Below are 20789 nucleotides of genomic sequence, written 5' to 3'. Positions count from 1 at the left end.
TACCGGATGCCTATACCCAGATTTGACTGAGTAGCTCCTAGGTGAGGGCAAGGGGTTGGAGGAGAATCCCTCATGCCCCGTAGGAAGGGGGAAAGTTGCCTAGGTATCTGGGAGTCTGCCCTCTTTCCTGCTCCTGGACAGCCTCCACAGTGGTGTGCTGGCCAACAGGGTGGGTCCTCCCCTGCCTTTCCCACCAGTGATTTTGGGCCATCCCTATCCTTAGTCAAAGGCTGCTCTTCAGTTCCCTGAGAGGCTGGTCAGTGGCCCTGACCCTTTGTCTTCCCTTTCTCCTCCAGGTGAAGGCAAGGTCCCTGGACTGGTCAGACCCTGGTAGAGTCAAGATGTGGCCCAGTCACACCCCTCATTGAGGCCTGCATACTGAGAAGATAGCATGACCTGCCACTGGAGGTGAACACCATGGCTGCAGGAGGTGGCCGGGCCTTTGCTTGGCAGGTGTTCCCACCCATGCCCACCTGTCGGGTATATGGCACAGTGGCATATCAGGATGGGCATCTGCTAGTGTTGGGAGGCTGTGGACGGGCTGGACTGCCCCTGGACACTGCTGAGAAACTGGACATGGCCTCCCACACATGGCTGGCTCTGGCGCCCCTGCCCACTGCCCGGGCTGGTGCAGCTGCTGTGGTGCTGGGCAAGCAGGTGCTTGTAGTGGGTGGTGTGGATGAGGGCCAAAGCCCAGTAGCTGCTGTGGAGGCCTTCCTGGCTGACGAGGGCCGCTGGGAGCGTCGGGCCACCCTCCCTCAGGCAGCCATGGGGGTTGCAACTGTGGAGAGAGGTGAGTGGCCTCCCAAGGAAGGTCCCTCCAATGCCCCAACACCCTCCTGACTTTTACCCTTACTCTCAGATAATGGGCAAGATCTGTAATTTTTGCCTGGGTGCCCTGGATACGTCTTTGCCTCTTGTCTCTTCTTCTACCTACCTCTGAGCTCGGTTTTCAGCAGCCTTAAGTGCCTTTTCTGACTGTGAGGTGGGAGGCAGAGCCTAGGCTGGCACCTCCCTGTCCCATTTCTCCTAAGAGACAAGGAGGGTGGCCCAATGACTCCCAGGGTTATAAATAGTCTGGGGGAAGGGGAGGTGAGCCAGAGCCTTGGCTCAGAGCCCAGCAAGTGCGTAGATTCCTCTACCCCCTTTTACTCCCCCCCCATACACACACCAGGAGCCTGATGGACAAAGGCCAAGCTGGCTTAGGGACAGTTGCCATGGAAGCCTCCAGCTGACTGGTCCATTTCCCCAGGACCCCCAGACATGCCCCCAACTAACCCTTGAGAGTGTAATCCACTTTAGTGAGAGGGTGAGGTGCAGAGGTACTGGAAGGACACTTGGGTAGAAAGCTTGAGATCAGTATCCCCATCCTGCAGGTCCAAGCCCCTCTCCTACCCCCCTCACTCCCCTCCTCCCTTTCCTCCATCACCCCCCCCCAAGTCCCCAGAGACCTCACTCCCTAATCTGAGCGCCATGCAGAGCAGATTCACTTATGCCCCCAACCCTGGGGGAACCATCTTTCACCGCCCCTCCCCTTAGAGAGCCCCCACCTGTGGCCTCCAGGTCTGACCACCGGTCTGCTTGGATGCCAGAGTTGGTTGCCATAGCGTCTCCAGGGAGACGGAGATGGGTTATAATTAGATCAGCTCCCTCCTGTTTTTCACTTGGAGGGGCCCTGGCCAGAGGGGGAATCCAAATACTCCCAGCCCCCACTCCAGGATGGCAGCAGGGTTTCTTCTGCTGGGGAAGAGTATCACAAACATGTGGGCTCCAGTCACCCCCAGACCTGAACAGGACAGCTGTTAGGGTGAGATGCCTTGACCAGGCTGGGGTACAGTATGGACTACTCTTTTCTATGCAGATGGTATGGTATATGCCCTGGGGGGAATGGGCCCTGATACGGCCCCCCAGGCCCAGGTACGGGTGTATGAACCCCGCCGAGACTGCTGGCTTTCACTACCTTCCATGCCCACACCCTGCTACGGGGCCTCCACCTTCCTGCATGGGAACAAGATCTATGTCCTGGGTAAGGTCTGGGGAATGTGGGGAAGGAGAGAGACTGACTGCCTCTGCGTGTGTGTGTGTGTGTGCACGCATGTGCCTAGAAATTCTTATTTCTGTAGGTTGGCTGGGCTCAATCTTAGTTTGGTGGGACAAGAACAATTTTGTTGGGGTAAGCAGGCCTGTTCAGAGGCTCTGACTTCTGGTAGTCCTGCTGAGGCTGGGAAGCCAAACCCCAGTGCCTGAGGGTCTGTGGGGTGGGTGATCCATGCTCCCATGTAGATATAGCTAGGCTGGTTGTCTGGGGGCGGGGTGGGGGCAGCGTGTTGGGGGTGGAGGAGGGGGTGGCTTAGCAACCTGGTGAAGGAGGAACCCTCCTGAGTACCCCAATTCCATTGGCAGGGGGCCGCCAGGGCAAGCTCCCAGTGACTGCTTTTGAGGCCTTTGACCTGGAGGCACGTACCTGGACCCGGCATCCAAGCCTACCCAGCCGCCGGGCCTTCGCTGGCTGTGCCATGGCCGAAGGCAGCGTCTTTAGCCTGGGTGGCCTGCAGCAGCCAGGGCCCCACAACTTCTATTCCCGCCCACATTTTGTCAACACTGTGGAGATGTTTGACCTGGAGCATGGTGAGCAGTGACTGGCTTGGCCTGTTTTCCTGCTCTTTGTGGGGTATAGGGGGTCAGTGTATATGGGAGGGCTAGATCTATCTTTCCCTTTCCTGCAGGGTCCTGGACCAAACTGCCCCGCAGTCTGCGCATGAGGGATAAGAGGGCCGACTTTGTGGTTGGCTCCCTTGGGGGCCACATCGTGGCCATTGGGGGCCTTGGTGAGTCTCTGTGGGGCTAGGAATGGGAGGGGAGGGACCATTGGGGACCTTGGTGAGTCTCTGTGGGGCCAAGAATGGGAATGGAGGCTCAAGATATGAGGGAGTAGTTCCCAGTCTTAGTATTGCCTCCTGCCTTCTCTAAGCACTATAAAGGTGACAGGCTTTCCAGTCTGTGAACCTGGTGGGGTATGGTCTGTGTGGCCCAATTCTTGGGGTATCCCTCCTCAGCACCTGACTGAGGGCTCTGTGCCAGGAGCCTAGGAGAAGAAGCAGGGCAAATGAATGATATATGAATAGATATGTGAATAGGAATGAGTGAACATGAGTAAAGAATGAATAATAAATGGGGGCAATGAGTGGAAAGGCACTGATAACCCACCCTGGAGTGATACTTGTTGGATCATGTTCAGGGAGCAAAAGAGGGGAATCCCTGCAATCTGTGCTCTTTACAGCCTCTGTCTCCTTCCTACAGGAAACCAGCCGTGCCCTCTGGGCTCTGTGGAAGGCTTCAGCCTTGCACGGCGGCGCTGGGAGGCACTGCCTACCATGCCCACAGCCCGCTGCTCCTGTTCTAGTCTGCAAGCTGGGCCCCGGCTGTTTGTCATTGGGGGTGTGGCCCAGGGTCCCAGCCAAGCTGTGGAGGCACTGTGTCTTCGTGATGGGGTCTGAATGCCTAATGGAACCTGTCTACCAGAGGCAGACATATATGCTTTTGCTGCTGACGAAGCTCACTGGCTCTCTGGGATGAGGGAGGCACTGGGGTGGGCACTGGAAACACTGCCTTGGAGACTTGGGGGGCCTTTATCTTTAGTGCAAGACACATATATGCTTACACCCACTTACACCCATTCATTCATGGACCATGCCTAGCTCACCCTTGCTCTGGAACCTACTCAGCCCTCTGTCCAGCTGGGAAGTAGTAGGAGGGGAGAGCTGGCTTCCTGCCCCATAGGGTCAGTGCCTATCTGGAGATGACCAGGTCTACCCCAATGGTATTTCAGGTTAGTCCTGAAAAATCCCAGCTGTCAGCAGCCTACCTTGAAGGCCCCTGTGGACCCAGAAGAGTTCAGAGAGGGTAGAGGACACAAAGGCATGGATGCAGGAATATCAAGAAGGCCAGAGAAATGTTGACCTTGGGCCCTTTATATTACTGGCTGTGTGACCTTGGGCAAGTCATTTCACCTCTCTGTGCCTCAGCATCCTCATCTGTAAATGGGGATCTCTGAAACCTTCCTACCCTACCTACCTCACAGGGCTGTTGTGAGGACCCGGGGAGTTCCGATGTGGAAGTAAAAGTGCTGCTAACATCTGGTATGTGGTCCCTGGTGTGGACTCCTGTGTTGCCCCTGCAGCCTCTGGTCCTTTTTAGGGGCCTCCACAAGAGGATGCAAAAGGAGCCTCTTGGGTCTGGCCTCTGCCCCCAAAGTCTTCTAATGTCTTAGCCTCACCTAAACGTTGGCTTCTCTTTTAGTGACATAGGGTGAATAATGTCCTTTACTGTCCTGGGTGTTAGGGAGCACTCACAGGATAACCAGAGAAGAGCCCAGAAAGCTACAACAAAATGTCACAGGGTGAGGATAACCTCCAGGATTATCCCCAAAAGCTATGTTCACCTCAAAGGCTATGTTCACCTCCACTGGAGAGTGGCCCAGAAGGAGAGTAACCAGGGTAGTCTCCCTTTGTCCCAATCATGAGGAAGTTGTCTTTTAGGCAGGGCTATGTGGCCACCTGCCAGGTCCCTCAAGGCAGTGGCCTCCCTGAGAAGCAAGGCTGCCAGCCCTTGCTTCCCACTCCTGCCTTTGCTGACCAGTAGAAGGGCCCACTGGCTTACTTTTCTCTATAGCTACACTGAGTGCAGGGAATCATAGTTGGGTTTGCTCAAAAACAGATTTTGGGGCTCTGTGGCCATTGTAGCCCCTTGTCCCCTTAGCCTCCTGCAGATCCTTACCCCTTCTTACTTAGTGGCAGAGCTTCCAGGGCCCAGCACACAAATACCATGGGAGCCATTTGCAGGTCCTGGCAATACCCACTGCTTTCCAGCCTCTGAGATCTCTCAGGCTGCAAGCACAGACAGGCCTCTGTGTCATCCATCCTAGTTTAATGCTTTGGACCAGTTAAGACATTCGGAGACCCCAGCATGAAGGTAGTGCTGCAGCAGCTTGGGTCTTGGGATCCCTGGGAGGTCAGGCAGCGTGTCGGTGACTGGAGCCTGGGATCCCACGTTGTCACTGCCACAGTGGCCACCTCGGGATGGCTGGCAGAAGTTCTGCTGGTAGGTGGTGCTGACATGGGGAGGCTGGAGCTGCATAAAGTGGACAAGGCGCTGGGGGAGCTCACTGAGTCCTGGGCCTGACCGGAAATTGTTCTGGTAGGAGGACTTAAAGGGCCGCTGCTGTTGCAACTCCAGCTCACAGGGTGCCCAGTGCAGAAAGGTATGCTGTTGCCACAGACGCTCCAGGTCTTTCCGCTTCCCGATTCCCTGCAGCAGGCAGTAGGGGCCCTTCTCAACGGTATGGGCCTTTGGCCCACAGTCTTGGCACCAGGCACTTTCTTGGGTCCCTCCTAAGCCTAAGCCTGGCTTGTACCCTGTCCTCTCTGGCCTGTCTTCTCAGCCATGCTTTCCATTCTAAAGTGAAACACCCCCCCCCCCCGCCCCAGAAGTCAGAAGCTCCTGAGGTATTTGCACATTATCTGGCAAACTGGAGCAGGACACCAAAGCAGAGCTCCCTTTGGGGGAATGGGCTGTCCTAGAGGAGAGAGGTTGTCAGGAAGACAGACCTCTGTATAAGGAGTCCTCCCTCCTGGAATGTCTTACCACTTCATTGCTACCTTAACTTCCCTCTGGGCTTGGGGCTTACCCACTCTCCTCTCCAGCACTCACTTTGTCGAAGGAAGTACGGTTGTCATGCTTGGAGAAGAAGTGTTGCCGTGCTGGCTTCTTGAAAGACAGTGAGAAAGGAGGTGAATGAGGGAAAATGATGTTTACCTGCTATCAAGACAGTACCGCAGGATTCATACTAGAGGGGAGCTGCCAGGAGCTACTGCCCCTGAGCTGCCAACTACCAACACCTTGAAAGGGCAGATAAAAATGAAAGCAATGCCTCACTACTGGGACTTCTCATCCTGGCACTTGCCCCCAAAGCAGAGGCCTCTAGGGCTATTGATTGAGGAAAGAAGGGGCTAAAGCAGTTTCCAGGACACCCTGCCATAGGTTCAAGTTTTACAATGGACCCTTTAACCTGGCTCCTGGCCTTAAACAGCACCTAGAAAGTGACATTTCTGTCTCTAGCTCAATCTCTCTTGAACTCTGGAATCAATAGTCAACTACCTACTCCACATCTCCATGTAGATGTCTAACAGCCATCTCCAAAAATCATTCCCCAAACCTCCCCCTCTAACAGCCTCTCCCAGCTCAGGTCATGGCAGCTAGATCTTGCCAAACACCTTGATCCTTTTTCTTTCGTACCATACATCCTGTTGATACTTCCTTTTATATATACCTAGGATGGGAACACTCCTTAGCACGGACATTGCTTTCTAGTCTAAGCCACTTTCCTCTCTTGACTGAATTAAGCAAGCAATTGCCCCCCTGGTTCCTTGCTTCCAAACTTGCCCCTCTGATCTGTTGTCCGCACAGTAGCCAGAATGATTATTTTGATACATAAATCAGACCGTGTCCCTTGTATGCTGAAAATCCACAAACGGTTCCTCATGTTTGTAAGTCAAAGTCATAATAGTGGTCCATGAAACCCAAAAGATATTGAACCCTCTGTTGGCTCCAGCGTCTTCCACCTCAGATCTGTTCCTTCTGCCTGGACCCCTCTCCCAGATGGCCATGATTTCTAACCTGTCTCTTGGGAGGCCTTCCTTGAGTGTTACCTCAGCAGTATCTTCATTTTCATCCCCTAATACATGATTTTATAGCATGATATTGCTTATCATCTGGTGCCCCTGATTAGGACATAAGATCTTTGTAGGCAAAGATTATCGTCTGCTTTCTCACAGCAATAACTCTAACACTGAGAAGAGTACCTGACACTGTGCTCAACATCTGTTTGCTGTTAAATCAGTGCACAGAGACAGAAGGTCCCCAGGGCATTTCCTTTGGGCCAGCTGGGACCAGAGGGCCATGCCCTATGCCCAGGCAGAGAAAGACCATCTCTCCACCTCAGCAGCAATCTCTCCTAAGACTGTTCACCTTTCCTTTGTGCCTAGTCTCTGCCCCCAGAGCCCCTCCTTTGCCAATCACTAGGCTTCTCCAGCTGCAGATCTAAACAAAGTGCCTACTCTTGTAGATCAGGCTTTGCTGGGTTGGGTTATGAGCCAAAGCTCATAGCAGTTTCCTACATAACAGGTAGGAGCCAGTTCCACCCTGGATCCCTGAACCATAATCTTCAGGGTAGAGTCTGTTATGTCTTTAACAAGCTCCTCTTTAGGAACAGATGCCTTAGTTGCAGGTAGCCTCCTATAGAATGAAAGCTCCATGAGGTGGGAAGCCAGCTGTCCTTATCTTTCATTCCCCACCATGTTAAGCTGACACAACAGGGATTTGAAAAACCCAGGGCCCTTTTAGAAAACAAAACAAAACAGTAGGACATCTTCAGAACCTACAAGCTAGATAAAGAATCCTTAAGCTTGACCCCAAAAGCAAGAGCTGTAAAAGAAAATGTTGATAAATTAGACCTCATCAAAATTTTAAAAAAGTTTTGCTCTGTGGGACTACATGTGGAGAGGATGAAAAGCCAAGCTAAGGCAGAGAAAATATTAATAAATTACATATCCAATAAATGATTAGTATCTAGAATGTATGAAGAATTCTCTCAACTCTCAATTCCAAAATAAAATAACAGAAAATGGGTAAATGACCTGAAGACACTTCACCAAAGAAGATAAACAGATGGTAACATCATTTAACATTAGGAATTACAAATTAAATCAGAATGACTTAAAAAAACACTGAATTTTGGTCAGTATGCAAAGAAACCTGGATTATTCATACATTGATGATAGGAATGTGAAATAGTATCACCATTCTAGAAAGCAGTTTTGCAGTTTCTTTTTAAAAAAAACTAGACATGCAGCTACCATATGACCTAGCAATTGTACCTCTAGGCATTCACCCAAATAAATGAAACTGATATCACCCTCAAAAACCTGTAAATAAATGTTTATAAGCAACTTTATTTATTAAAGCCAAAAAGTGGAACCAGCCTGGGTATCTCTTAACAGGTGAGTAAACTGGTGTATATGTATTCATTACTCAGTAATGAAAAAGAACCAATCACTGATAATACAACTTGGAAGACTCTCTAGGAAATTATTCTGAGTGAGAATAGCTGATTTCTAAAGGTTGTCTTATGTATTATTCCATTTATAAATATTTCTGAAGTGACAAAATTTTAGAAACCTTGGAAAGATCAATGCTTGCCAGAGTTTAGGGCCAGGGGAAGGGGTGGGCATGCGGGAGGCTGGTGGTGTGGTCATAAAAGGGCAGCACTGGGATTCTTTTGATAATATCTTGACAGTGGTGATGAATACAAAAACCTGCATGGGTGATAGCTATTACAGATCTTAATATATACACAGAGATGAATACAAGTAAACTGGGGAAATAAGGAGGAGATGGGTGGATGGCCTCGATATAAATCTCCTGGTTGGGATATTATACTATAGCTTTGCAAAATGTTACCACTGGGCAAAGTGTGGAAGCAATTTGTATTATTTATAACTGCTTATTACTATTATCTCAGTAAAATTTTTAATTAAAAAAACCGTGGGGATCTGGGGCAAGTTCCAGTTGACTTTCACATTTCTCTCCCTTCTCTATTCTCAGCTAAAATGTGGATGTTTCCCTTGTTGGAGGCTGCTCTGACTTTGAAATCCACTATTGTTACAGTGGCAGGATAACTATTGACTCCCACTGATTCAAGTTTTGTTCTCACAACTGTGGGTGCCTGGTGAGAAGTGCAGTCATTTCCTCTCCACCCAGGCTGTTCTGAGAATTCTTGCCCCTGAGGATAATTTTATCTGCATCTTTGCTTCTAAGCCATCCAAGATTCCTTTTCCACCAAAATGGTGAAACCCATGGTCCCTTAGCAGGTGGGGCTTGGGTTGGGGTTCTAGCCTAAGAGGGGGCAGTATTTCCTGGCATGGGGCAGTGTTTGTGCATGGGACAGTCAGGGCCCCTGTGGAGGCAGGGCAGACTGCTGTCAGTGGGGTGCTGCAACAGATGGAGGCATGGTTATGTGGGGTTGTTGGAGCAGGGAAACAGCAATCCTGGCACCACCAAAGATCTACCTGCCCCCTCGGACTCTTATCTGTTCTCAAGAACAAACAGAACCAGGATTACGTTTGCCGAGGGTCAGATAGGTAAGGCTAGAATTAAATTCTCTGGTTTAAGAGAAAAAAAGGAAGAAAAAAAGAATTTTCTTGCATCTGAATGACACGGATAAAATTTCTACCTGCCCCAAAGAAAAGGAAAGTAAATGCTACATCTTGGAACATTTTCAACAATTACTCCACTCAGCTGAAACCTGGTATCTCTCAGCTAATAATATGCATCTTCTCTGAGCAGTCGCACACATTAAAACATCTTTAGACCTAGAAAGAACCATGAGACTTGGCTTTTATACAACCTGAACTCAAGACACACAGATATGCTATTTGGGGCTGCTGCTAATGCCAGTAAATGCTTTATGTAGCAAGTCTTCACTTCGGTTAAAGCATGTCTCCTTCTCTGTTCCTGGGGTGAAGATTGAGAGAGAATATTCCAGTCTTTGGAACAAGAACTGCCACTGAGGGCTAATACAAACACCCAACAGTGAGTCCCCAGATTGCCTCTATCCCTGCACTACTCCAGCCCTGTCATTCTCAAAGGGGAGATGACCTCTAATGTGCAGTGTGGAGTTGCATTTGGCTCTGGCTCAGTAGGCAATGCCCGGCAGCCTACTGTTCCAAATGGGAATACTAAGGAAGGTCAGGTTCTATAACATGGCAGACTCCAGGTCCCTGCTCTTGGCCTCGGAAAGAAATTCCTAGAGAATATAGGTACAAATCAAATAGGAACTGGCTAGAGAAACTTCAGTGGACAGAGCATGTTCTAAGCTCCCTCCAAGTCTATCTCTACCTCCTCCACCCTGTTCCTACCTAGGACTGCACTGCTCACCAGGCTGCCTTTCCACTGGGAAGCCTGGGGAAGGGGTGGAAGGAAGGAGGAAGGAAGTGTTTTTTCTTTCGGCTTCCTCCCAGATCAGTCCTCACCTGGCCATGTCTTCCCACCTAAAATCACCACTCATCTCAGGCAGGCCCTGTCCACACCACTCTTTCATTCTAGGTTCTTGGAGTAAAGCCTTCCATCAGTCCCTTTGGACAGGCTGTACTAATCATTTGGTTGTGACCCACCTGTAAGACCATCTTTCCCTGCAGTTGCCGCACCTATTCCTTTGTATGCTTATTATGCACATCCTCCTAAGTTCTCTTGCTTTGAGCCTTCTTTTTACTTTTTGGACCCCGAGAAATGCACAATTCCTCCTTCTTCTCTCTAGGCCTCAAGACAGTAGAAGGCCTGTGCTCCTCTGGCTCTCGTATTTTCTGGAAGCTTTTCCAGCCACCTCTGCAATTAATTACTAATTTCTAGCCCTCCTTGGCCAGACATGTGGGTGGGTACCCAATCACTTTCTATGCCTCTTCCCTGACCACTCACTACTGAATCCTTGGACTATGAAGCTGGTTGAGGGTTAGATCATAGACTTTTTTTTTTTTTTTTAAGATTTATTTATTTATTTATACAAGCACTGGGTATAGTCAGAAGCGCAGGAGGGTGAGAGAATTCACCAGAGCCAGAGCTGGAAACAGAACAGGCAGACTGAGAGGAGCAGTGGGTGGCAGGAGAGGTCTGCACACCATGTGGGACCCTTGCCCGGCGGCCAGGGATCGAACCAGTGCTTCAGAGGCAGGCAGCTTCGCAACACAGCGCTCAACCGCTGCGCCACCATGGAGGCCCTAGACCATAGACTTTTATGGCATCAAGACATCTGGGCTTGAAGGCAATTGTCTACAAAACTCAAGGCTTACTTTCTGTGTTCTAGAGGATTTCTTCCTATGACCTTTCACTCTCACCTGGGCTATGATCCTTCTCCATCTAACAGGAATGTTGAGCAAGATGGTTCAGCCTGGTATTGAATCGCTTTCAACTTGTCTGTAGGGGGATCCCCTGACATTTCAGGAAGACAGGCCAGACCTCATGTGTGTCCTGGGGATAGGCTGGCTTCAGGTGTTCATCCAGCTGTGGAAGGCTGGGGATGATACTCTTAAGGCCTGGGCGAAGGAAAATGTTTACCCAGGGCCTCTCTGGTGGCTCAAGGGTTAAAGACACAGCACTATGACGCTATCCGTAGCCACTGCAGCACAAGTTCGATCCCTGACCAGGGAGCTGACTCACATGGTGCAGCAGACCTCTCTTGTCTTGCCCGCTGCTCCCGTCAGCAGTGTATTTCAGTAGATCCGCCTGTTCTGCTCCCCACTCTCTCTGGTGACTCCTCTCCCCCCACCCCCCCATCACCCACATACCTCTGGCTTACAGCCCAGTTCTTGTATGCATAAATAAATAAATCTTAAAAAAAGAAAAGTTTACCCAGCCACCCCAACTGTCCCCAAGGTGGCCTTGTACCTGACATCGCTGTAGGAATACTGCTGGAGGCTGAGGCTTGGCTGCAAGGCGGTATTCTTGAGCATGTTCACTCTTGAATTGGCCCCTGTAGTGCCCATAGAAGCCAGTGTTGTGCTATAACAAGGCAGATAGGAGGGTGAATTTCACCTAAACCCCCACTCTGAGTCTCAAACTCAGATGCCCCAGATCAAAAGCCTCTCCTGGGAGTTTCTGACACAATAGAAAGACTCTGAGGAGGTGGTACCTCCCTGGACAAGGGCCAGCAGAGAGGTGGCCACCATTCATCATTAAAACAGTTGACCTCAACAGTACTGGTTCACCTGGGAGGGCTATGTGTGTGTGTGAGAAAGCAGCACCTTTCTTTCTTCCTTCTTTCTCTTTCTCTCTCTCTCTTTCTTTAATAAACTCCTAATATGGGCTGGGGAAGACATCAGAGGAAAGACAGAATAGTCCTGGGCCATATAAACATTCCTTCTGGTGGCAGAGTCAGAAAGAGCAAGTAGTGTCAGGAAGAAATAACTAGACCCAGAGTGGCAAGGAACAAGGGCAGTCTCCTCATGAAAATGGGAGTAGGATGGAAACAGGAGGAGAGTCAGTCATAAGAGGAGCAGTAGAAGAGTATTCTATGCAGTGAGAACTCCACCAGCAAAGGTTCAAAGTCCAGAGAGAGACATATTGAAAGAAATAGAGGCCTTATTACTAAAGGATTGTGAATAAGCTGGTGAAAAGTGAGATGAGGTCAGGGAGGGACAGGGCCTAAACTGTATTAGGAATATTGATATTCTTCTAAGACTCAGGGAAGATTTTTCAATAGGGGGACCAGTCAGGTTCTGAGTTGGGATGACTTAGAACACTGAGCAATTTTGAGCATAGGACAGCTGTCTGGTGGTATGGTTCTTTTTTTTTTTTTTTAAGATTTATTTATTTATTTATTTATACAAGCACTGGGTATAGTCAGAAGCGCGGGAGGGTGAGAGAATTCACCAGAGCCAGAGTGGGGAGCAGAGCAGGCAGAAGGACCAAAGTACACTGCTGAGGGGAGCAGCGGGCAGCAGGAGAGGTCTGCGCGCCATGCGGGACCCTCCTCTGGTGGCTGGGGAGCAGCCGGGGATCGAACCAGTGCTGCAGAGGCTGCGGGCAGCTTCGCAACCCAGTGCTCAACCGCTGCGCCACCGGGGAGGCCTGGTGGTATGATTCTTCCATGAGGAGTTTAGGAAGTTCCCTTAGTTGTCTTCCCCCAATGTTAATAGTAGGTCAGGGGTCCCTGAAGAGTAAGGATTGAACAGATCATCCTCTGCATCCATTGACAAAGTTGTGAACACCTATTTGCCACACTTTATTATTCTGGGTCAAGAAGATTCTGAAACTGGAGCATCTAAGCAAAGGATGAAATATTTCCAAAAGAAATTTCCCTTTGCCTTGTAGCATCTGACATAGCAAGATAGGTCACCAACAGCTTTGTTGGAGTCATCTGAGAAAATTTGGCCAGGGTTCTTCCACTTACCATGTCTGCTTCAAACAACAGTCTGATCAAGAGATACAATACGACCTCAATATGGTTCCATTAGTACATAAAGGGTTTAGGCTTCATTAAGTTAGACTAAATGAACTTCCTTGAATTGGTCATTCAATATACCTACCTTGTGGCAGAAACAATGCTAGCTCTTTGTGTATAAAAATAAAAAAGAAATACTGCAGTTAAAAAAATGACCAACAGTGCATACTTTTTGGAGAGAATTTCAGAGCCAGGCACTGGCGGAAGACAGATATGATTACCTGTCAGGGATCTAAGGAGGCATTATTAGGTGGACACTCTTTGAATGACTGTGTCTGAGTAGCAGATACCTATGACTCAAGCTCTCTATCCTGAGTGCTCCCTGAAGATGACAGGTGTCTGGTCCACCATGCTCATGGCCCTGAGCAGAAAGAACCTACCCTGAACTAGCTTCTGGCCATCATGTTGGGCTTGTAAATATAACTGGGAAGCCCCTGAAGCCCCTTTTCATCCCGCTGAGTGCTTAAGTCATCTTGCTTGTCCGTCCATTCTTCTACTATCTGTCAAAGAGCTCTTGCTCTCTACTTAGTTTTAGTTAAGCAGTATTTAATGAGCCTTTCCTGTATTTCAGGGCACAAGTATGGGGTATACAGATGGAAGAAAACACACTTTGCCCTCAAGATGTTCCCAGTATAGAGAACAGTCAAACTCCAGAAGTTTGGGGGTTATCAAGCAAATGACTAGTAATAAATAGGGTGACCAGAAGACTTGGAGGTTCAGTTAGTTAAGCATGATAACAGAATACATAGAATGAGGCATGGTGACAGGAAGACTAGATAGGTTCCAGGGGTGACTTCAGGAGGAGAAAGGGGAAGTGGAAATCTCAGCATCTTCCACTAGCCTGGATGAAGAATGAAACCCTTTTTACTTTACTCTCATGATTCATTTAAATTTCAGGTATTGGGGCCTCCCTGGCGGGGTAAGGGATTAAGCGTCAGCACTTTGAAGCTATCAGCAGCCACTGCAGCACTAGTTCAATGCCTGGCCAGGGAGCTGACCCACATGGCTCAGCAGACCTCTCCTGTCGTGTATTTCAGTCAATCTGCCTGTTCTGTTGCCCACTCTGTCTCTGGTGAATCCTCTCAACACCCCCACCCCCTGCCCTGGGCACTTCTGGCCTGTACCCCAGTTCTTGTATGCATAAATAAAAAATCTTTTTAAAAAATAATAAATTCCAGGTACTATCCTAGGGTCAGAGGTCAGGATGAACTGTAAAGTGTACTCTTACCCAGGAGCCTACTAAAGCGTCTTGCATCGTTCCAGGGAGGTAGTAGAAAAGGCAAATTTCCCTCTTGTCTTTTGAGGCTAAATGTGAGGAAAGAGAATGTGAGGAGGTCAATTTCTTGTTGCTTAGTGACAAAGGGAGGTGGTGACTGCACAATGCTACTGATTGTTGAGGCAGCATCCAGTCTGCTACCCCTCTGTGATTCCTGCTGTTTTGACTTTTCTATGAAGGAAATGTGCCCCTCAGCATTAACAGCCTCAGAGAGTCATATATAAAAAACATAAAGCTCCAAAGTGGAGTCTGATGAACTCAAGCAATGAAATATTAAAGAACATTTTAGAGGTGAATCTTGCATTTTTAAAACTGTGCAACCATATTGCTGGCGATATAAATTTCGAAAGCATTTCAAGGAGTCAGAAAAAAATGTTAAAGGGGTTAGTGGTTTTTAGGATACAATTGCTGCTTCAGAATAATGCTCTGTCGATTTTTCTCAGAAATTTATGGTGATGGGGAACACTATGGCAGATGAATATTATGAAGACCTGAATGGAGGGTGAACACATAAGAGAGGAGCAAAAGAGGGAGCATACAAATATTTGACATCATGTTTCAAATCCAAGCTATCCCTGGGAAAATTCTTTCATTTGTAACAGGAGGATGTGAATTGTTTGCCCACTTTTCGAGCCAAAAGAAGATGGCAATCAGCCTCTAAAAATGTGCCAATGAAAATTCAACCACAGAAAACACTCAAATCCTGCTGATGTCATTGGCAAAAGCCCTACTAGTCAGAATATGAAGTACTATAGTTACCTTGGAGATCCCCTCTCACATGTTCTCACAGGTGCAAAAAGGTTCATTGTAGCATCTATATAGGGAGAAAACTAAGTGAAAAGGAGCAAACCAGGGGGTACCGGGTTGACCTGGTTGGTGGGACCACACCCACATGCTGAAAAACACAGGACAGTCACAAAAGCAGAGACATGGTGAGAAACAACAATAACAGGATTTATTTACATAGGGACAAACTGAGAAAAGGGAGAGCAGAGAAAGACAGAGGGAGCTTATAGGCTGGCACACGGCCAGATGCCATCTGTCCTATCCCAGATAGCTTCCGCTGAGTAGAGACGGAGGTCCAAGCTGAAGTTGCACGCAGCAAGCTGGCAGCTTCTCCATAGACACCCCTACTCACCAGCAGCTTAACTGCCAAAGCCCAGAGGTTTAACTGCCAAAAGCCTCAGCAGTTTTAACTGCCAAAACCCCCAGCTCCACTCCTATTTACCATCAATTCCTACTCAGAGGGTGGAGTCTTGAAAGCTCCACTTTCTACCTTTGAGTTAGCAATAAGCCCCATGCACTTGTTTGGAGGTTACCCCTCCCTGTTCCTCTTACAATTTCCCTGCCCTCAATTTTTGTTTCCATTTCTATGGTAATGAAAGCTGGGTGCTGGGGTGTAGTATCAGAAGACAGTTTTCACTGGGGCTGCAGTGTATTAAAAGGAAAGAGCAGTCAGTCATGAAGCATTGTCCATGCATAGGCAGTGTGGCAAAGTCCTCCACTTCTAGACAGCAGCCAATCAGTTCAAACTAAAAAAGAAAAAAAAAAATCTCAAAAATGGTTAAGAGGGCCTCCCCGGTGGCGCAGCGGTTGAATGCTGGGTTGAGAAGCTGCCTGCAGCCTCTGCAGGGCCGGTTTGATCCCCAGCCGCTGGCGAGGGTCCCACATGGCGCGCAGACCTCTCCTGCCGCCTGCTGCTCCCCTCAGCAGTGTACTTCGTTGTTCTGCTCTCCACTCTCTGGCTCTGGTGAATTCTCTCACCCTCCCGCGTTTCTGACCGTACCCCAATGCTTGTATAAATAAATAAATAAATCTTTAAAAAAAATGGTTAAGAGACATGTTACTATTAAAATCATTTTTCTAACTTCACCCCAGTTCTATCAAATTCTAAAGCAAAATGCATTTGTAAATTAAATCTAAGTCCAATCTATTTTATTTATTTTTGCATAAGCCCATAGAACAGAATAACCATGTAGACTTTCTATTGACTCTGTTGGAACTTTCCATAACAGATCTTAGATTGAGTTTTCAATATTCGGCCTGTCCAGGCCTTGGGAGTCATGTCATGGGATGGATTTATTTATCCATACCAGACTATTCCTGCAGTATTTGGGTATATTTCCCAAGGCTTTTCTCTCTCAGGTCTCCAGGCCTGCCAATGGAGGAAATTTTCCTACTCTCCTGGGGTCTCTGGAACCCCACAGACAAGGTGGCGGGCTCTTTTGTTCTTGGCCTTGCTCAGTCTCAACTCCCAGAAGGTTTGAACTGTGGCATTTCAATAAAATCCTGGTTAATGTAACCATAGTTCCAATTCTCTGATGAGAAACAAATAAAATTCTTTGTTGAAATTTTGCAAAGATAGACACATTGCCATAAGCAATAAGAATAGTTATTACCATTTTTCCATATTATGATGGTATCAAAAGACAGAACTTTATTAAAATCTGGTATGGTGCATATATAACATATACAGTGATGGCTGACCCAAGGTAAGTTGCTCTGCATCATGCAGAAGGCCACGCCTGCAACCATGGAAGTCATGCCCTACTGGTGTTCATTTATTTGGAGAAGTATATGATGGACTGTATTTCTTTTTTTTTTTTTTAATAGAGGCATGTTTTATTTATTTATTTGTTTGTTTGTTTTGTTTATACATGCACTGGGTACAGTCAGAAGCGCGGGAGGGTGAGAGAATTCACCAGAGCCAGAGCAGGGAGCAGAGCAGGCAGAAGGACTGAAGTACACTGCTGAGGGGAGCAGCGGGCGGCAGGAGAGGTCTGCGCGCCATGTGGGACCCTCCTCTGGTGGCCGGGGAGCAGCCAGGGATCGAACCGGCGCCGCAGAGGCCGCGGGCAGCTTCGCAACCCAGCGCTCAACCGCTGCGCCACCGGGGAGGCCCTGGACTGTATTTCTGATTCTAATAACTGGATTACACTTCCAGACTGGATTTCTGTCTCTCCTGCACACAGGTTTGAAAAACTTTCTGGGGTCTGGCTTCCCTAAGACTGGTGCTGAGATCAGTCTTCCTTAATCCAAAGCTTGGGCATTCAGGAGTACAAAACAAAGGTTCTGAGTCTGGACCTTTGAGGGTTTCATTTAGGGGTTTTGCTATTAGTCCAAAGTTGGGAATCCACATTTGACAAAATCAGTCATTCCCCAAAGTCCACGTAATTGTCTTCAATTTCTGGGAAATTTAAGAGCTGAGATCACCTGTTTTCTGTCTGTCATGAGGCTTTGTTTGTTTTTCTTAATCTCAAATCCCAAATATGCCACCTGTTGTCTGCATATCTGAGCCTTCTGGGGCAACTTGTAATCACATTCTGCCAAATGGTTTAAAACAAATATGGTAGTCTCCAGACAAGATTCATAGTCTGGGGCCTCCCTGGTGGTCCAGGGTTAAAGTCTCAGCACTATCAAGCTATCACCAGCCATTGCAGCATAAATTCTATCCCCAGCCAGGGAGCTGACCAACATGGCACAGCAGACCTCTCCTGTCTTGCCCACTTCTCCCTTCAGCAGTGTATTTCAATAGATCTGCCTGTTCTGCTCCCTATTCTATCTCTGGTGAATCCTCTTACCCTGGCCTCATCTCTGGCCTGTACCACAGTTCTTATATGCATAAATAATAAATCTTAAAAAAAATTAAAAATAAATAAGTAAATAATGGCCAAATACCTGAACAGAAGCCATACCAAAGAAGACAATCTGTGGCAAATAAACATATGGGATGATGCTCAACTTTATCTGTCTTTAGGGAAATGCAAGTTGAAACAATGGAGAGTTGCAGGCCTCCCACAGGCTTTCCTGTGGCAAAAAGTGCTGTGGCCAACGTTTTCTACCTGTGCTACTATGCAGGGCACTTGGGCAAGTTTGGCCAGAGTTTCTGGACTTTGAGTTTCCACAGGACAGAAAGCTTGATATAGTAATTGGAGATGAACACATTTCTTCCATCACATCAAAACAGGTTCTCATATTGATATAAATCAATCAAAGGATCCTGAGGTATTCAAATATTTTACTATTAGGTACAGGAACTGAAATGTTTACTTTCTAGCCTTATTGGATTAGGTTTCAAGATTAAACTGATCTAAATTGTCTTTTGAAGATGTTTGTCTATTTAACAATAGAATAGGTAAGGGAAGGTGTGTCATTTACAATATTGGGATTTTTGTGAATGTGAAACAATTTTTTTATGCAAACTAAAAATAAGAAAATACATAAGCAGGCTTAATGGTTATCTTCGCTAGGGTCCAAGTGGGTTGGAGTGCCCCTACACCCATTAAATTCTTTTTTTTTAAAGATTTATTTATCCATACAAGAACTGGGGTGTATGCCAGAGGTTGGGAGGTCAGAGGATTCACCAGAGAGAGTGGGGAGTAGAACAGGCAGATCTACTGAAATATACTGCTGAGGGGAGCAGGAGAGGTCTGCCGTGCCATGTGGGTAGCTCCCGGCTGCAGTGGCTATGGGTAGCTTCACAGTGCTGAGACTTAACCCCTTGCTCCACCAGGGAGGCCCCTCTTTGGCCATTTTTAAATTGGGCTGTTCATTTCTTATGTTTTAAGCATTCCTTGTATAATCTGACATCTTTTATCAGCTATGTCTTTTGCATCTACACGCCAGTCAGGTTTTCATCCCACTATGCCACTAAAATTGCTCCTGTCAAGGTCACCAACAACTAATTCTCACTCATCTTCCCCATCTTATCTGAAGCATTTGACATAGCTGAACTCCTCCGCCTCCTTTTGAAGTATAGGCCAGCGAACTTCCACCACAATTTTCTGGAGTCCTTCCCTGTCCCTAACTGCACTCTGGTTCCTTTGCTTTTTCCTCCTCTGGGTCTCTAAACTGCGAGGGCTCAATACATCTGTTTTCCATCCATACTTCTTCATTGTTGATCTCATCCTGTCTCGTGGCGTTAAAAACTCATCTTTAACTATCAAAGGGAGCGTTAAAGAGCCCCCCCACACACACACACCCCCACTGCCCTGGTCCACCCTACCTTCGGACTGCTCCAGCATCTAGCAGGTCAGGAGCCCTGGGGGATTTCTTCCCCTACCCCCCCTTCCACCCCACAGTTCTGTGTGCCCTTCCCACCACATCCCCCTCTCTCCTCATTGCTCCCCCTGCGCAGCTCTCACTCTAGCCCCCTGGCCACCAAGTCCATTCCACAAGCAGCAGGGTGTTTATCAGGTGACTCGAGACCCAGTCTGCACAGGCTGAGGGGGTGCAGAAGGGTTGTGGCTAGGAAAAGGGTGTGAGTGCTGAGGCGAGTGTGTGTCTTAGGGGATATATGAGGGCTCGGTGTGGCGTGTAGCTGTTTGTGGTCTGAGGGACGCAGCCAGCCTGGACGAGGCCCTCACACTTCCAAGCCTTAGGGGACCGTTAAAACCGTTAGTCACATGGGGCAGCGGGGCGGGGCCCAGAGGGCAGAGGGTAATCCTCATTGGTCAGAGGAGACCCGGGGGCGGGGCCGCGCATGCTTAGGTAGCTTGTCAGGACCCACCGCCCCCTCGGCCAAATCAGTGCAGCCCCAGGGGGCATGCCTTCTGTCACAGGTGGAGAAGGGGGGGAGGGGGGAGTGTCTGGATTCACAAACTGGGAGGGAAGTGGAACCCTCGCTGGGGCGCTGGGGCGGGTGGGCTGGCAGGCCAGCGGAGTGGGGGGGGCGACAGGGGGGACAGGCGTGGGGGGAGGGTTGGGGCCTTAAGGAGACCTTCGGAACCGTTTGACTGGGACTTAGAGTTTTGTGAGACTCTGAGTTCTTCGCTTGAGCCTCACCTTGGAGTACGCAGCCGCCCTTTCTTCCCTATGACTGAAGGCCGCTCTGGCGCTTCAGAGAGACGTCTGTGGCCATCCTTAGTTGTTTTTGTCAGACATTCAGGGGCCTCAGCCTCCCATTCAGTCCCAGCTGGGGACAGACAAGGCCCGGAAGCCCGGGTGAACAGGAAGCCCACTTTGATGATTATTACGAAAAGTCCCTAAGAGGCCCTAGGAAGGACATTGGAGTGATGTAGTCTGGGAGCCCAGAGTGTGTCTCCTGGATGGAGAGGGTGAAAATGAGCGAGGAGGCTGTATGAGTTTGAGGAGGGCCTGGTCAAAGCCAGAGAGGCCGCGAAGTCTGATGGACAGATCAGCTTTTTCTGTGCCTACTGGAGGAACAGGATGGGCGCTCAGAAGGCCTCCTACCATGAGGTTGAAGACAGGGTGGGGTGGAGGGGCTCTGCCCTTCAGGGCACCCTCTTCCGCTTGCCGATGCCTATGGCCAGGACCCTGTGGAAACAGTTGCGAGCCGGCTCACACTCAACCTAGGAATGGGAAATGAGGGGGGAGGGAACCCTGCCCTTGAAAGCTTTCAGTATGTGCACTTAAGTTCGCTTGCCTTAGAATGACCAGTGTCCTGTCTGAGAATGATTACCTCTTTATTGCTAGTGTCCCTGTGCCAAGGAGCCCTTGGAT

At 48.7% G+C, this 20789-nt stretch overlaps 2 protein-coding genes across 2 annotated transcripts; one reads left to right on the top strand and one right to left on the bottom strand.

Moving 5' to 3' along the window:
* Window positions 1-417: 417 nt before the first annotated feature.
* KLHDC8B (kelch domain containing 8B) lies at window positions 418-3497 on the top strand (the record flags this gene model as incomplete). Its single annotated transcript, XM_084246837.1, has 5 exons — window positions 418-793; window positions 1862-2026; window positions 2404-2628; window positions 2727-2828; window positions 3301-3497. The coding sequence occupies 5 exons, from the start codon at window positions 418-420 to the stop codon at window positions 3495-3497; spliced, it is 1065 nt and encodes a 354-aa protein (XP_084102963.1).
* A 1423-nt stretch (window positions 3498-4920) lies between these two features.
* CIMIP7 (ciliary microtubule inner protein 7) lies at window positions 4921-14306 on the bottom strand (the record flags this gene model as incomplete). Its single annotated transcript, XM_084247689.1, has 4 exons — window positions 4921-5328; window positions 5710-5766; window positions 11497-11610; window positions 14280-14306. 4 exons carry the CDS (start codon window positions 14304-14306, stop codon window positions 4921-4923), a joined length of 606 nt encoding a protein of 201 aa, XP_084103815.1.
* Window positions 14307-20789: the final 6483 nt, after the last annotated feature.

The sequence above is a fragment of the Talpa europaea genome, assembly GCF_964194135.1.
Source record: "Talpa europaea genome assembly, chromosome: 11".
Taxonomy (NCBI): Eukaryota; Metazoa; Chordata; class Mammalia; order Eulipotyphla; family Talpidae; genus Talpa; species Talpa europaea.
Note: the sequence above shows the minus strand (reverse complement) of the source record. Positions and strands in the feature narration are given on the sequence as shown.